This window comes from Lampetra planeri, unplaced genomic scaffold (assembly GCF_965212315.1).
Source record: "Lampetra planeri unplaced genomic scaffold, kcLamPlan1.2.h2 scaffold_537, whole genome shotgun sequence".
In the NCBI taxonomy this organism is placed as follows: domain Eukaryota; kingdom Metazoa; phylum Chordata; class Hyperoartia; order Petromyzontiformes; family Petromyzontidae; genus Lampetra; species Lampetra planeri.
The window spans coordinates 28,000-46,784 of record NW_027615360.1 but is presented as its reverse complement, the minus strand read 5'-3'; the positions used below and the strand labels follow the sequence as shown (position 1 = coordinate 46,784).

Genomic DNA, 18,785 nt, shown 5'->3' with positions numbered 1-18,785 from the left:
CGGTGGAGGCGGTGGCGGTGGTGGTGGCCACTCTAACGGCACCACAGGCCCGGAGGACCTGAAGGTTTGTGAAGGTGCCAAGGGTCACCGTGCGCCATGAGGCACCTTGGGTGGGGCATGAGGCACCTTGGTTGGGGCATGAGGCACCTTGGGTGGGGCAAGGGTGGCAGCGCTGTGGTGACACTTGTGCCGCCTCACAGCAGCAAGAAGGACCCGAGTTCGATTCCGCTCCGTGTGGAGTTTGTATGTTCTCTCTCCCGTTGTTCCACTTGAGTTTGATCCGGGTTCCCCCGGTTTCCTCCCATAGCCAAACACACACACACAGCATATAATACTGGTAGGAACCTCCTGGTTACACCAGCCCACAGGGGATTATTGTGTCCGTCCGTCCGTCGCGCAGGGAGGGGCTGGGTGGGGAGGGAGGGGCTGGGTGGGGAGGGTGGGGCTGGGTGGGGAGGGGCTGGGTGGGGAGGGGCTGGGTGGGGAGGGGCTGGGTGGGGAGGGGCTGGGTGGGAGGGGTGGGGCTGGGTGGGGAGGGGCTGGTCACCCCGTGGTGCCCTTATAAAACTCAACGTTTAACCTACTCACGCCGGCTTGTGCCCGCCCTCACAGTCGGCCATATTTGCGGAATACACCACGCCGCCGTTGACCCTGCAGGCCATTGACCGAGCAACCCAACAACGTTCCTACCAGCTCCCTCCGCAGGAATGTGTTTACATTGCTGCTGCCTAAACATCCCAATGTAGCAGGACGCTCCCGATTAAGAGTCTTTGGCCTTTCCCGTGATAAATAAGCTTTGCTGAGTAATGTGGCCAGCTCTCCCCTCTGTGTTGTTGAGGCCATCTTTCCGCCCCGTGTTGAAGCCGGTCCTCTGCCCCGTGTCCCCGCAGCGCTTCTGCTCGGAGGAGCGGTCCCGCCTCATCAAGCGGCTTGCTGATGAGCTGCGTCTGGAGGAGACGAAGCTTGTGCTGCTGAAGAAGCTGAGACACAGCCAGATCCACACGACGTCTCACAAGGAGAACAGCCAGCTGCGGGTACGCTCACCACCCACCCACCACGCAACGCCAATCTGACCTCGCGCGGACACTCGCCGCGGACACTCACCCACTGCGCTCGTTGTCGCCAGGGCCCCCTGGAGAGGCACGGAGTGCCGGGGGGAGGCCCCCCCCCCACTCATGAGGGGGGGGCAGGGCACCCCCGCCCGGCCACTCCCCCAGCCCCCCGGGAAGACGAGCATCATGCCCCCCCTGCTACGCGGATCCCAGGTGAGGGTGAGAGTCGGGGTGTGAGAGAGGGTGTGAGAGTGGGGGTGTGAGAGAGGGTGAGTGGCGGTAGTGTAGTGGTTAGCACATCGCGCTATGAACCTGCCGTCCCGAGTTCGATTCCCGCTCATGGCCAACAACAGCGGTGATTATCGGAACTGCTCCTGGGCCACCCCTAGGTCAACTCAGCCTCAAGTGACTACCTGGTACGGTGTGTAAACATCGCCACTCGGTAGACAAAGGCGGCCGGGCGTGGTGCTGGCCACCCACCCCCTCGTGTGCCGTGCCGGCCTTCGTAGGTGCTCGCTAACAGCACTTGCCCCAACAGTTTGTTAAGGCTATACGGGGGATCTTTGTCTTTGGGGGTACGAGGGTGAATGAGGGCGAGTGACAGTGTGAGCGAGTGAGAGTGCGTATCTGTTTGAGTATATAGAGCGGTGGGGCGGTGGTTAGTGCCCTGCGCTACGAACCGGGCCATCAGAGTGCGATTCCCACTTAGGGCCAACATCAGCAACAAATATCTTAACCGGTTCTGGTCCTCCCCGAGATCAACTCAGCCTTGAATGGATACCTGGTGCAGTGTGTAAAGCATCAGCATTGGGGAAGTGGTTTTGGCCACTCACCCTCTCGTGTGCCGTGCTGGCCTTTATAGCTGCTTGCTAAAAGCACTTGCCCTAACAGCCTGTTCAGGGTATATGGGGATCTTTGTGAGTGTGTGGAGGAGGCTCGTGAAGGACGCTACTCGTCAGTTGGAGGCAGACGCCCTCCAACAACAACGAAGGGCGGAGGAGCGACGCTCGCAACGAGCTGAGTACTGGGCGGCTAAAATGCATAACGTTTGCACAGTAGGGGGCACAGCTGGTGCATCTGCCAATCATCGCAGTCAGCCGATGGCACCAGGGTCTATCCCATGACCTGTCAGCGAGCTTTCGACACTTCATGTGGCCCCAAAGTGCACCTGGCTTGGCACGACCACCTTAGTGACGTCACCGCGACTTAGCGGCGAACGGCGGGTGTTGCTGTTGTTGTGTGGGAGAGAGTACATGAGGGTTAGTTGTGTAAAAGTGTTGAGGGTGTCCGAATGATTGGGGGTGAATGTAAGTCTGCTGGGGGCGAGTGAGAGTGTGAATGGCACAGTTGGGAGCACAGGTGGTGTGCATCTGTCAGTCATTTCGGTCATTCAACCCATGGCACCTGGGTCTGTCCGATAACCTGTCAGAGCCTTCGACACTCTACATGGCCGGTATCGTTGTGTGCGGTTGTGTGGCAATCTCACCGTTGTCGCCCCCATTCTCCAGGGGTCGGTGGTGCGTGCCCCCCCTCCTCTGCTACTGGCCCCCCGCCCGGGGGCCCCCTCCCCTCGCTCCATGCAGCAGAACGCTGGCATGCACGTCTCCGCGGCAAACAAGCCATCCTACAGCCAGGTTCCCACAGCAGCTCACACACTCTCTCTCACGTCGGGCAGCGTGGCTCGGGGTGGTTGAGGGCTGACGTGGCGAGACCACAGCCATGGCGGCTGCCTCCATCTCGTCGTGCTTATCGCTCGAGGAGCTTGTCCTTGCGGCAAGCGGTTTGAACCGGTTTTCTCGTGCGGCTACTGGTTACCCGTCGGAGCCGATAGTGACGGCGCTACGGGTCGGGACGCGCCCCGACTGAGCTTGGCTGCCACCCCCAACCATATTCTTAGGTTTTTTCGGTAAAGTCACGTAGGTAAAAAATTAAAATTAATGAAAGTAAAATAAAAATGTAATAAAAATCACGACGTTTTGGAGGCAACACAAGCTTCCGTCTTCAGGTGGAACCGTCACAGCACGATAGCTGTATCAAGTGAGAGAAATTCCAAGAAAACAGTCCTTGTATATATACTGGTTGAGGGTGGGAGGAGCCAAGGTAGGCCCTGAATATTATTTTTGTGAGGTTCGGTGCGGCTGAAGCACGCTGTTAGGAATGAGCCTTTGTTGTGTAGACTAGGTGCGGCTGCTGTAAAGGTGCGTGTAAAAGGGACTGAGCCTTTTGTTATGTAGAAGTGATGCGGCTGATACCGCTGCCAGGAAATGAGTCTTTGTTGTGTAGGCCACGCTCGCGGTTTCAGTGCCGCGGCGGCGGTGACATCGCTGACGATGCCCCCCCCCCCCCATTCCGCGCCCTCCTACAGCACCCCGCCTTGTCTATGGGGGGCCGCGGGGGCGCCGTCTCCGTGGCGACCGGCTCCAAATCCGGGCTGGTGGTGAGCCCCGCCGGTGGCATGGGGGGCCCCCAGGGACCGGCGGGATCGCTCCCCTCGCACCAGCAGCCCAAGGGGCCGGCGGGCATGGGGGGCGGGGTGGGTGGCGGGGGTGGCGGTGGCGGGGGGGGAGGCGTCGGCGGAGGGGGCGTGCTGGCCGAGTCCCCGGCGAGCCGGCAGGCGGCCGCCAAGCTGGCGCTGCGCAAGCAGCTGGAGAAGACGCTGCTGGAGATCCCGCCGCCCAAGCCGCCGGCGCCCGAGCTCGCGTTCATGCCCAGCGCCGTCAACGCCGAATTCATCTACCTGCTGGGCCTCGAGCAGGCCGTCACCACGCTGCTGCAGGGCAACGGTGAGGGCCCGCGGGGCGCCGGGAGGGGCCGACGTCGGTCTTTCCGACAGACCTGGTCTTCACCTGAGGACGGCTGCTTGCGTTGTGGCCGAAACGTCGTGAGAATTTAATTTTTTTATTTTTATTATTTTAATATTTCCATTCTACGTGACTTTACCGAAAGAACCAAGAAGATGAATCCCTGCAGTCACGAAAGCTTTAAATCGAAATAAAACTAAACCCTTTATTTTTTATTTGACCAGGTAAGGCCCACTGAGCTATGTAGCTCTTTTTCAGAAGCGACCTGGCCACAAATGATAGCTCTACGAAGTGGCTTATCACGTGGAAATTGACACCAGCCAAATACAGTGAAACCTTGGATTGCGAGCATAATTCGTTCCGGAAACGCGCTCGTAATCCAAAGCACTCGCATATCAAAGCGAATTGCCCCATAAGAAATCGACGAAACTGAGATGATTCGTTCCACAACCCCAAAATACTTTATTCATATAAAAATGATTAATACAAAATACCTTTTTATATTTGTATAATTTAAATTTAATACAAAGCAATCAAATGTATTAATTACATTTAATCGTGGCTGGTGTGAGGGAGACGAGAGAGAAGAGAGGAGGAGGGTTATTGTGTAGGACGACTTTCACTTGCAGTACAGCTACTAAAGAACAGCCGCAACACTTGGACACAAGAAAAATCAATTCTTTACGCACACACACGTGGTCACAATACTACAGTAAACAGTCTACGCTCGCACGGATGTTGACTATACGAGTGAGGCATGCCGACTGAGACCGAGCATGGGAGACGATTACCCACAATCCCGCAGCGAGAGAGAGAGAGAAGAACCATTGGCTCAGTTGTGATCACGTGACGCTCAGCAGACGAAGCGTATGCTGTACGTACTGCTCGTATTGCAAGACCTCGCTCGTTTATCAAATTATTATTTATTTAAACAATTTGCTCGTCTTGCAAAACACTCGCAGACCAAGTTGCTCGCAATCCAAGGTTTCACTGTACTCTTAAACGCGTGATGTCGATTCTAACTGTGGAGGGAAAAACCGGAGGACCTGGAGGAAAATCCACGAGACCACAGGGAGAGAGAAATGTAAACTCCAAATATACAGGCATCATGGTCGGGATTGAACCCACGACCTTTTGTCTACTAGGTGAGGTAGTTATTATCTCGCAACCGAATCCGGCAGGCCGCCCTGGCAGAGGTCGCAAACGGGTTTTGATTCCTTACCCGTACCCGGCCGCACCAGGGTCGCAAACAGGTACCCGTACCCGGCCGGGTACGGGTAGCCAGGTATCGGGTAGGGTACGGGTATCGGGTACCCGGTTGCGACCTCTGCGCCCTGGTTAATCCTGCGGCTGTTAACTGCGTAATTTACACGTGCCGTCCGCTTCACATTTGAATCTAAAACACCGTGCGTGTGTGTGCGTGTGTGCGTGTGTGTGTGCGTGTGTGCGTGCGTGTGTGCGTGTGTGCGCGTGCGTGTGTGTGCATGTGTGTGTGTGCATGCGTGCGTGTGTGCGTACATGTGTGCGTGCGTGCGTGTGTGTGTGCGTGTGTGTGTGTGTGCGTGCGTGTGTGCGTGTGTGCGTGTGTGCATGTGTGTGTGTGCATGCGTGCGTGTGTGTGCGTGCATGTGTGCGTGCGTGCGTGTGTGTGTGTGCGTGCGTGTGTGTGTGTGCGTGTGTGTGTGTGTGCGTGCGTGTGCGTGTGTGCGTGCGTGTGTGTGTGTGCGTGTGTGTGTGTGTGCGTGTGTGTGCCGCGCACGGCAGGCAAGGTGCGCCTGCTGCACGTGGAGCCGTTTGCGTGCGGCCACTGCGGCACGGACTTCACTCCGCGCTGGGCGCGTGACCGCTGTGGCCTGGTGCTGTGCGAGCGTTGCCTCGCCGTGGGGCACAAGCGCGCGCTGCGCGCCGAGCACACGGAGCGCCTCAAGGCCGCGTTCCTGCGCGCCCTGCAGCAGGAGCAGGTGCCCCCCACACCGCAGCAGCAGCAGCGGCGGCAGTAGCAGCAGCAGCAGTAGCAGCAGCAGGGTCCGGGTACCACTACAACATACAGATCCCCCCCATCGTATAGCGGGAGCAGGTGACCCCCCCCCCCTACACTGTAGCAGCAGCAGGGGTCCGAGTACCACGACAACATACAGATCCTCCCACCCGTGTAGCCTACGCAGGCGAACTGGGCAAGTTCTGTTAGCGAGCGCCTATGAAGGCCGGCAACGGCACACAAGGGGATGGGTGACCAGCGCCACGCCCAGCCGCCTTGGTCTCCCCAGTGCCGATATGATACATCGTGCCAGCTACGCGTTTACGGCTGAGTCGACATAGGGGAGGCCCCATACCGGTCCAGAAATTCGTTGCCGATTGTTGGCCCTGAGCGGGAACCGACCTACTGGACATGTGCGAAGAAGAGCTTCATAGCTCATCGGATTTCTTCAGGATAAATAAAGATTCTGATTCTGACCTCGGGTTGGTAGCGCAGTGTGCTAACCACTGCGCCACTGCTCCTTTGCTGCGCCGCGACAGACACACGAGCTTCTATTTAAAGCTTTCGTGACTGCAGGGATTCAATAATAAAAGAATAAAATAATAAAAAACAAAACATAATAAAAAAATTCTCACAGTGAGAATTATTTTATAATGTTTTGTTTTTTATTATTTTATTACTTCCCTTCTACGTGACTTTACCGAAAGAACCAAGAAGAAGACACACGAGCGTACTGCCTTTGTACAGGCGCGGGTACCGCCACGGCTCCGTCGGGCACTCGCTACACCACCACCACCACGATGCTGCCGCAACACAGCCACTGACAAAGCCGCAATGCGACCACGGGTGCCCCGGTGCGTGTGTGGTGGCGTTGTGCAGCGGTGTGTGACCGTGCCGTGCGATTCATGTCGCTGCCGCTGCTGTTGCGCAGGAGATTGAGCAGCAGTTCAAGCAGCAGCAGCAGCAGTCGTCCCTAACTCCGGGGAAGGGAGAGTCGGTGATTCACCACCGGCCCACGCTCAAGCAGGTGAGGGAGATGTACACATTCACTAAGACGCACCACACATCCAGCCATAAGTGGGCCCTGTTCCTGACCCTTCTTTCATTTGTTCTGCTGCAGTCCCAGCCACCCATGCTGCAGCAGAGGGGTCCCCAGGTGGGGGTGCGGGGTATGGGGCCTCCCTACTCTCCTGCAGGCAGCTTGCTGGGCGGAGCAGGTACCTCCACACACCACACACACACACGCGCACACACACGCACACACACACGCACACACATACGTGCACACACACGCGCACACACACGCGCACACACACGCACACACATACGTGCACACACACGCGCACACATACGCGCACACACACGCGCACACACACGCGCACACACACGCGCACACATACGTGCACACACACGCGCACACACACGTGCGCACACACGCGCACACACGCGCACACATACGCGCACACACACGCGCACACACACGCGCACACACACGCGCACACATACGTGCACACACACGCGCACACACACGTGCGCACACACGCGCACACACGCGCACACATACGCGCACACACACGTGCACACACACGTGCACACACACGTGCACACACACGTGCACACACAAGTGCACACATACGTACACACACACGTACACACATACGTGCACACACACGTGCACACACACGTGCACACACACACGTACACACACGCGCACACATACGTGCACACACGTGCAGTGCGCGCGTGTCCACACACACACAACAACAAACACAGAATTTCGTGTAGCCCAAATAGACTTTTGGGGAAAGTGCTGTTTGCGAACATCTGAAACTAAACTATTTTTATTTTACCAGGCAAGGTCGACTGAGCAAAATCGCTCTTTTTCATAGGCGACCTGGCCACGAATGATAGCTCAACTTAGTGGCTTATCACGTGGAAATGTATCGCAGCCGAATACCCTAAACGCGTGTATCTAAATGTGGAGGGAAAAACCGGAGGACGCGGGTAAACATTCACACGACCACGGGGAAAACACGCAAACTCCAAATATACAGGTGTCAGGGTCGGGATCGAACCCACGATCTCCTGTAAACCAGGCGAGGTAGTTAACATCTTGCCACCGTGCACACTCACCACCCAGTGCACACTCACCACTGTGCACACTCACCACCCACTACACACTCACCACCCACTACACACTCACCACCCACTGCACACTCACCACCCACTACACACTCACCACCCACTGCACACTCACCACCCACTACACACTCACCACCGTGCACACTCACCACCCACTACACACTCAACACCCACTACACACTCAACACCCACTACACACTCAACACCCACTACACACTCACCACCCACTACACACTCACCATCCACTACACACTCAACACCCACTACACACTCACCACCCAGTGCACACTCACCACCCAGTGCACACTCACCACCCACTACACACTCACCACCCACTGCACACTCACCACCCACTACACTCACCACCCACTACACACTCACCACCCACTACACACTCACCACCCACTACACACTCACCACCCACTGCACACTCACCACCCACTACACACTCACCACCCACTACACACTCACCACCCACTGCACACTCACCACCCACTACACACTCACCACCCACTACACACTCACCACCCACTACACACTCACCACCCACTGCACACTCACCACCCACTGCACACTCACCACCCAGTGCACACTCACCACCCACTACACACTCACCACCCACTGCACACTCACCACCCACTACACACTCACCACCCAGTGCACACTCACCACCCACTACACACTCACCACCCACTACACACTCACCACCCACTGCACACTCACCACCCACTACACACTCACCACCCACTACACACTCACCACCCACTACACACTCACCACCCACTGCACACTCACCACCCACTGCACACTCACCACCCAGTGCACACTCACCACCCACTACACACTCACCACCCACTGCACACTCACCACCCACTACACACTCACCACCCAGTGCACACTCACCACCCACTACACACTCACCACCCACTACACACTCACCACCCACTACACACTCACCACCCACTACACACTCACCACCCAGTGCACACTCACCACCCACTACACACTCACCACCCACTGCACACTCACCACCCACTACACTCACCACCCACTACACACTCACCACCCACTACACACTCACCACCCACTGCACACTCACCACCCAGTGCACACTCACCACCCACTACACACTCACCACCCACTACACACTCACCACCCACTGCACACTCACCACCCACTGCACACTCACCACCCACTACACACCACCCACTGCACACTCACCACCCACTGCACACTCACCACCCACTACACACTCACCACCCACTACACACTCACCACCCACTACACACTCACCACCCACTACACACTCACCACCCACTGCACACTCACCACCCACTGCACACTCACCACCCACTACACACCACCCACTGCACACTCACCACCCACTGCACACTCACCACCCACTGCACACTCACCACCCAGTGCACACTCACCACCCACTACACACTCACCACCCACTACACACCACCCACTGCACACTCACCACCCACTACACACCCACCACCCACTACACACTCACCACCCACTACACACTCACCACCCACTGCACACTCACCACCCACTACACACCACCCACTGCACACTCACCACCCACTACACACCCACCACCCACTACACACTCACCACCCACTACACACTCACCACCCAGTGCACACTCACCACCCACTACACACTCACCACCCACTGCACACTCACCACCCACTACACACTCACCACCCACTACACACTCACCACCCACTACACACTCACCACCCACTGCACACTCACCACCCACTACACACTCACCACCCACTGCACACTCACCACCCACTACACACTCACCACCCACTACACACTCACCACCCAGTGCACACTCACCACCCACTACACACTCACCACCCAATACACACTCACCACCCACTACACACTCACCACCCACTACACACTCACCACCCACTGCACACTCACCACCCACTACACACCCACCACCCACTACACACTCACCACCCACTACACACTCACCACCCACTACACACCCACCACCCACTACACACTCACCACCCACTGCACACTCACCACCCACTGCACACTCACCACCCACTGCACACTCACCACCCACTACACACCCACCACCCACTGCACACTCACCACCCACTGCACACTCACCACCCACTGCACACCCACCACCCACTACACACTCACCACCCACTACACACTCACCACCCACTACACACCCACCACCCACTACACACTCACCACCCACTGCACACTCACCACCCACTGCACACTCACCACCCACTACACACTCACCACCCACTACACACTCACCACCCAGTGCACACTCACCACCCAGTGCACACTCACCACCGTGCACACTCACCACCGTGCACACTCACCACTCACTACACACTCACCACCCAGTGCACACTCACCACCCAGTGCACACTCACCACGTGCACACTCACCACCCACTGTGCACACTCACCACCCACTACACACTCACCACCCACTACACACTCACCACCCACTACACACTCACCACCGTGCACACTCACCACCCACTACACACTCACCACCCACTACACACTCACCACCCACTACACACTCACCACCCAGTGCACACTCACCACCCACTACACACTCACCACCCACTACACACTCACCACCCACTACACACTCACCACCCAGTGCACACTCACCACCCACTACACACTCACCACCCACTACACACTCACCACCCACTACACACTCACCACCCACTACACACCCACCACCGACTACACACTCACCACCCACTACACACTCACCACCCACTGCACACTCACCACCCAATACACACTCACCACCCACTACACACTCACCACCCACTACACACTCACCACCCAATACACACTCACCACCCACTACACACTCACCACCCACTACACACTCACCACCCACTACACACTCACCACCCACTACACACTCACCACCCACTACACACTCACCACCGACTACACACTCACCACCCACTACACACTCACCACCCACTACACACTCACCACCCACTACACACTCACCACCCACTACACACTCACCACTGTGCACACTCACCACCCACTGCACACTCACCACCCACTACACACTCACCACCCACTGCACACTCACCACCCACTACACACTCACCACCCACTACACACTCACCACCCACTACACACTCACCACCCACTACACACTCACCACCCACTACACACTCAACACCCACTACACACTCACCACCCACTACACACTCACCACCCACTACACACTCACCACCCACTACACACTCACCACTCACTGCACACTCACCACCCAGTGCACACTCACCACACAGTGCACACTCACCACTCACTACACACTCACCACCCACTACACACTCACCACCCACTACACACTCAACACCCACTACACACTCACCACCCACTACACACTCACCACCCACTACACACTCACCACCCACTACACACTCACCACCCACTACACACTCACCACCCACTACACACTCACCACCCACTACACACTCAACACCCACTACACACTCACCACCCACTACACACTCACCACCCACTACACACTCACCACCCACTACACACTCACCACTCACTGCACACTCACCACCCAGTGCACACTCACCACACAGTGCACACTCACCACTCACTACACACTCACCACCCAGTGCACACTCACCACACAGTGCACACTCACCACCCACTACACACTCACCACCCACTACACACTCACCACCCACTGCACACTCACCACCCACTACACACTCACCACCCAGTGCACACTCACCACCCACTACACACTCACCACCCACTACACACTCACCACCCAATACACACTCACCACCCACTACACACTCACCACCCACTGCACACTCACCACCCACTACACACTCACCACCCACTGCACACTCACCACCCACTACACACTCACCACCCACTACACACTCACCACCCACTACACACTCACCACCCACTGCACACTCACCACCCACTACACACTCACCACCCAGTGCACACTCACCACCCACTACACACTCACCACCCACTACACACTCACCACCCAATACACACTCACCACCCACTGCACACTCACCACCCAATACACACTCACCACCCACTACACACTCACCACCCACTACACACTCACCACCCACTACACACTCACCACCCAATACACACTCACCACCCACTACACACTCACCACCCACTACACACTCACCACCCACTACACACTCACCACCCACTACACACTCACCACCCACTACACACTCACCACCCAATACACACTCACCACCCACTACACACTCACCACCCACTACACACTCACCACCCACTACACACTCACCACCCACTACACACTCACCACCCAATACACACTCACCACCCACTACACACTCACCACCCACTACACACTCACCACCCACTACACACTCACCACCCACTGCACACTCACCACCCACTACACACTCACCACCCACTACACACTCACCACCCAATACACACTCACCACCCACTACACACTCACCACCCAATACACACTCACCACCCACTGCACACTCACCACCCACTACACACTCACCACCCACTGCACACTCACCACCCACTACACACTCACCACCCACTACACACTCACCACCCACTGCACACTCACCACCCACTACACACTCACCACCCAATACACACTCACCACCCACTACACACTCACCACCCAGTGCACACTCACCACCCACTACACACTCACCACCCACTACACACTCACCACCCAGTGCACACTCACCACCCACTACACACTCACCACCCAGTGCACACTCACCACCCACTACACACTCACCACCCAGTGCACACTCACCACCCAATACACACTCACCACCCAATACACACTCACCACCCACTGCACACTCACCACCCAGTGCACACTCACCACCCACTGCACACTCACCACCCACTACACACTCACCACCCACTACACACTCACCACCCACTACACACTCACCACCCACTACACACTCACCACCCAATACACACTCACCACCCACTACACACTCACCACCCACTGCACACTCACCACCCAATACACACTCACCACCCACTACACACTCACCACCCACTACACACTCACCACCCACTACACACTCACCACCCACTACACACTCACCACCCACTACACACTCACCACCCAATACACACTCACCACCCACTACACACTCACCACCCACTACACACTCACCACCCACTACACACTCACCACCCAGTGCACACTCACCACCCACTACACACTCACCACCCACTACACACTCACCACCCACTACACACTCACCACCCACTACACACTCACCACCCACTACACACTCACCACCCACTACACACTCACCACCCAATACACACTCACCACCCACTACACACTCACCACCCACTACACACTCACCACCCACTACACACTCACCACCCAGTGCACACTCACCACACACTACACACCACCCACTGCACACTCACCACCCAGTGCACACTCACCACCCACTACACACTCACCACCCACTACACACTCACCACCCACTACACACTCACCACCCACTACACACTCACCACCCACTGCACACTCACCACACACTGCACACTCACCACACACTGCACACTCACCACCCACTACACACTCACCACCCACTACACACTCACCACCCACTACACACTCACCACCCACTACACACTCACCACCCACTGCACACTCACCACACACTACACACCACCCACTGCACACTCACCACCCACTGCACACTCACCACCCACTACACACTCACCACCCACTACACACTCACCACCCACTACACACTCACCACCCACTGCACACTCACCACACACTACACACCACCCACTGCACACTCACCACCCACTGCACACTCACCACCCACTACACACTCACCACCCACTGCACACTCACCACACACTACACACCACCCACTGCACACTCACCACCCACTGCACACTCACCACCCACTACACACTCACCACCCACTACACACTCACCACCCACTACACACTCACCACCCACTACACACTCACCACCCACTGCACACTCACCACACACTGCACACTCACCACACACTGCACACTCACCACCCACTACACACTCACCACCCACTACACACTCACCACCCACTACACACTCACCACCCACTACACACTCACCACCCACTACACACTCACCACCCACTACACACTCACCACCCACTACACACTCACCACCCACTGCACACTCACCACCCACTACACACTCACCACCCAATACACACTCACCACCCACTACACACTCACCACCCACTACACACTCACCACCCACTACACACTCACCACCCACTACACACTCACCACCCACTACACACTCACCACCCACTACACACTCACCACACACTACACACTCACCACCCACTACACACTCACCACCCACTACACACTCACCACCCACTACACACTCACCACCCACTACACACTCACCACCCACTACACACTCACCACCCACTACACACTCACCACCCACTACACACTCACCACCCACTACACACTCACCACCCACTGCACACTCACCACACACTACACACTCACCACCCACTACACACTCACCACCCACTACACACTCACCACCCACTACACACTCACCACCCACTACACACTCACCACCCACTGCACACTCACCACACACTACACACCACCCACTGCACACTCACCACCCACTGCACACTCACCACCCACTACACACTCACCACCCACTGCACACTCACCACCGTGCACACTCACCACCCACTACACACTCACCACCCACTACACACTCACCACCCACTACACACTCACCACCCACTGCACACTCACCACCCACTACACTCACCACCCACTACACACTCACCACCCAGTGCACACTCAACACCCACTGCACACTCACCACCCAGTGCACACTCACCACTCACTGCACACTCACCAGCGTGCACACTCACCACCCAGTGCACACTCACCACTGTGCACACTCACCACCCAGTGCACACTCACCACCCAGTGTACACTCACCACTCACTGCACACTCACCAGCGTGCACACTCACCACCGTGCACACTCACCACCCACTGTGCACTCACCACCCACTACACACTCACCACCCACTACACACTCACCACCCAGTGCACACTCACCACCCAGTGCACACTCACCCAGTGCACACTCACCACCCAGTGCACACTCACCAGCGTGCACACTCACCACCGTGCACACTCACCACCCACTGTGCACTCACCACGCCCACACTGCCCTGCTGCGTGGGGAGGTGACGTGCTCTGATGCATCCGTTCATCGATCACAATCCATTCTCGTGATGCAATTACATTTCACGCGAGTTCCATGGCTAATGAGAGGCGGCGCCACTTGAGCCGGTGGCACAAAACTGCACGAGGGAGGCAGAGAAAGCGAAGGCGAAGACGGGTGGCGACCCTTGACGTTTATTATCGACCACAAATCCGCGAGCCGTCGCTCACACGGGCTCCGTCTGGTGACGCTGCTGCTGCTGCGTGAGCAACAGCAGCAGCAGCAGCTGCATGGGCAGCAGCAGCTGCATGGGCAACAGCAGCAGCAACAACAATGCGCGTGTGTGTGTGGCTTTTAAAGGGAAAAAATATATAAAATAGGCGACGTTTCGGGTAACGGCCCTCCTCCTTAGCATGTGAAGTCGTGCTATGAAGAAGGCCCATTGCCCAAAACGTCACCTAGTTTCTACATTCCATACTCTTTGGTTCTTTCGGTAAATTCTAGACTTGAAGCTTTCGTGACTGCAAGGATTCATATTCTTAGGTTTTTTCGGTAAAGTCACGTAGGCAAAAAATAAAATTAATAAAAGTAAAATCTAAATAAAATAATAATAATAAAAATCAAATAACAATCACGGCAACACAAGCCTCCGTCTTCAGGTGGAACCGTCACAGCACGATATATTTTTATTTTACTTTTATTAATTTAATTTTTTTTACCTACGTGACTTTACCGAAAAAAACCTAAGAATATCTTTCGGTAAAGTCACGTAGGTAGAAAAAGAACAGATCACGACGTTTCGATCGCAACACAAGCAATCGTCATCAGGTGGGACAACCACAACAAGAAACAAAACTGCTGTGTTTCCTTGCGCACGACGTTGATATCGGCACGGCTCGCTCCCGGTGGCTTCAATCGACCCGCACCGGCTTCGTGCCTTGCCTCCCACGAGACACCAACAGCGGCACTCGCCAGCAAACGGAGTGTCAGTGACTGGGTGGGTGGTACCTGTGTGTGTGTGTGTACTCCTTGCTTCTTTCGGTAAAGTCCCGTAGGTATAAAATGAAATCACGGCGTTTCGGGCGCAACACAAATCACGACGAAACTTCGTGGTTTAATTTTATTTAATGTCCACGTGACTTTACCGAAAGAATCAGAGTACGGATCCCTGCAGTCACGAAAACTTCAAACCTGTGTTTTTATTGTTTACGTATGCGATGTTTAGATTTGTGTACAATGAATTTTAGGCGTATCTTGTAATTGTATTGCTTGTTGCGGTTGCACCCAAATCAAGAGCCGAATGGCTCACAGGGTAAATCCCAATGAATGAAACTCAAACTGTGTTGTCCCCACCTACCCACCCACTGCCCCCCCAGCCGGCATGAACATGCTGTACGTGCGTCCGGGCAGCATGGGCGTCCACAAACCGCCGGGTTCCCCGTCGCCCGCCGACCGCCAGAGGGAATACCTCCTCGACATGATCCCGTCCCGCTCGCTGCCCAAACCCGGCACGCCAACCCCGTGGAAGTGAGCGCAGTGGACCGGTCCGGCCCGGGGCGTTGCGCTCGGGAGGGGGCAGACGCACACCACCACCCCCCCCCCCACACCACCACCACCACTCCCTCCCTCCGCACAAACTCCCACCGCACGAGGCGAGATGGACCGGCCTGCCGGGGACGTGGAGTGGAGGCAGAGCTCTAGCAAACACCACCTGCACTTCCCGAACCATCACCCCCCCCTCTGCGTGACATGGTGAAGTCCGGCTGTCAGAGGTGGGGGTGAGGGGTGCAGCCGGGCACGACTATTGCATGGCGGGCACTACCATTGCGTGGTGGTCAAGGGGGGGAAGGGGGGGGGGTTTGTGGGCCCGTGTGGTGTTCGTATCTTTGCACTTGTATTAGCAGAGGAAGAGCCCATTCTCTTTACATTGAAAATATTAGTGATGTAGTGGAGCTGAGCGTCAATCATAATTGTAATATTGAAACAAATGGAGGGTGGGGGAGGGCGGGGGGGGGGTGGGGTAAGATTTCTTATTGCATTTTTTTTTACCAAGACGTACGAAGATAAAGCACTTTCACTCGAATGCAGAGCATCGTGCAGAGCATCGTACCATTATAGCATCATGCATAGCATCGTACAGAGAGCATCATGCATAGCATCGTACAGAGAGCATTGTGTAGGGGCATCGTGTAGGGGCATCGTGTAGGGGCATCGTGTAGGGGCATCGTACAGAGTGAGTGGTGGTGGCGACGACGGGAGATCCGCACGACACGGCCCCGGCCCCATCACTGCCCTCGCAGCAGCGAAGACGCCCCCCGCCCCTGCCCCCCGCCCCTGTCCCCCCCCTCTTGAAAAACAGCAACGCAGCCAATCACAGTTCAGCTGTGGGGGGGGCGGCAGCGGCCCTGTCACGGGGGAGAAAGTCGGTGGCAGCAGCAGAAACATTCAATTCCATTTGCTTAGGGAGCATGTGCGAACCCCTGCTGAGCGTGGACATGTCTCTCTCTCTGTCAAAGGGTGACACCTGGGGCCCAAATCTGTGGCACCAGCCCCCCAAAGGGGCTCAGCCCCCCAAAGGGGCTCTGGTGCCACAGATTGCAACTTCGGGGCGGTTACAATCAGTTTTGATGCGGGACCGGTGGCCGCATGGAACAAACCGTTGAACGCCGGTTTGCAGGACACACAGATGTGTCCAGCAATAAACACAACACGGGCAACTGAGACGGGAGGGAGGCCGGTTGCCACACCGTGGTGGTGTAGCGACTGGCTCCAGTGACTGGTAATCCAGCTCGCCTGTTCGGTTCTATCTCTCGGCGTGGCAGTTGTGTAAAATCCCCGTTGCACGTCCGGCGAGCACGGCTGGCTACGTACGATGCGTAAGAATTTCAACATAGAAGAGACTTACATTGCTGACTTTGGTAAGCTGTTAACCCGGTTTAACTGACAACCAACGCGAATCGGAACTTGATTTGGTGGCGCTGCCACTGCTGCGTCGCCAGTGGTACAACAGCGAACGCAAGAAGTTCTCAAGTGTTATTGACGGACGCGTTGAGGGTTTTGTGTCAAATCAGATCGCAGAGTGCTAAATAAGACAGGCAGGCGGCATCGTAACAAAACGGGCATCCTCACAGTGCGGGCAAATTAACCCACGGCATTTAAATATAAACATCACCATGACACAACACCACAACATCCAAACGGTTACAGCTCGCCGCTGCACCACCCATCGACACACCGCGTTCTTCCACGGTGACCAATCTAAACAGCTATAAACATCGCATCCAGTTCAAGAATAACAAATTAAGACACAAGCCAACGGCGTCACAACAGCACGGTCTAATATAACACAGGAGGGAAACACCGCCGCCTGGGTGCCCCGTGTGTGCGGGGTGAGGATCACAGTCTCTGTGCTGCTACGTTTGCCTGGCGCTGTGAGTTGCGCGATGTCAGAGTGTGTGTGTGTGCGTGTGTGGGGAGCGGTGGTGCAGCGGTCAGCGCACTGAACTGCGAAACCCACAACCCG

General features: G+C 56.3%; 1 protein-coding gene across 1 annotated transcript; it reads left to right on the top strand.

Moving 5' to 3' along the window:
* Positions 1-4: 4 nt before the first annotated feature.
* On the top strand, positions 5-18,153 carry LOC144741409 (transcriptional repressor p66-beta-like; the record flags this gene model as incomplete). Its single annotated transcript, XM_078623953.1, is given in 10 exon segments — positions 5-64; positions 891-1,034; positions 1,127-1,162; positions 1,164-1,265; positions 2,561-2,686; positions 3,418-3,835; positions 5,618-5,814; positions 6,763-6,858; positions 6,952-7,048; positions 16,639-18,153. Coding segments are annotated over 10 exon segments (1,431 nt in total), but the record flags the coding sequence as incomplete, so codon positions are not given.
* Between the last annotated feature and the right edge of the window lie 632 nt (positions 18,154-18,785).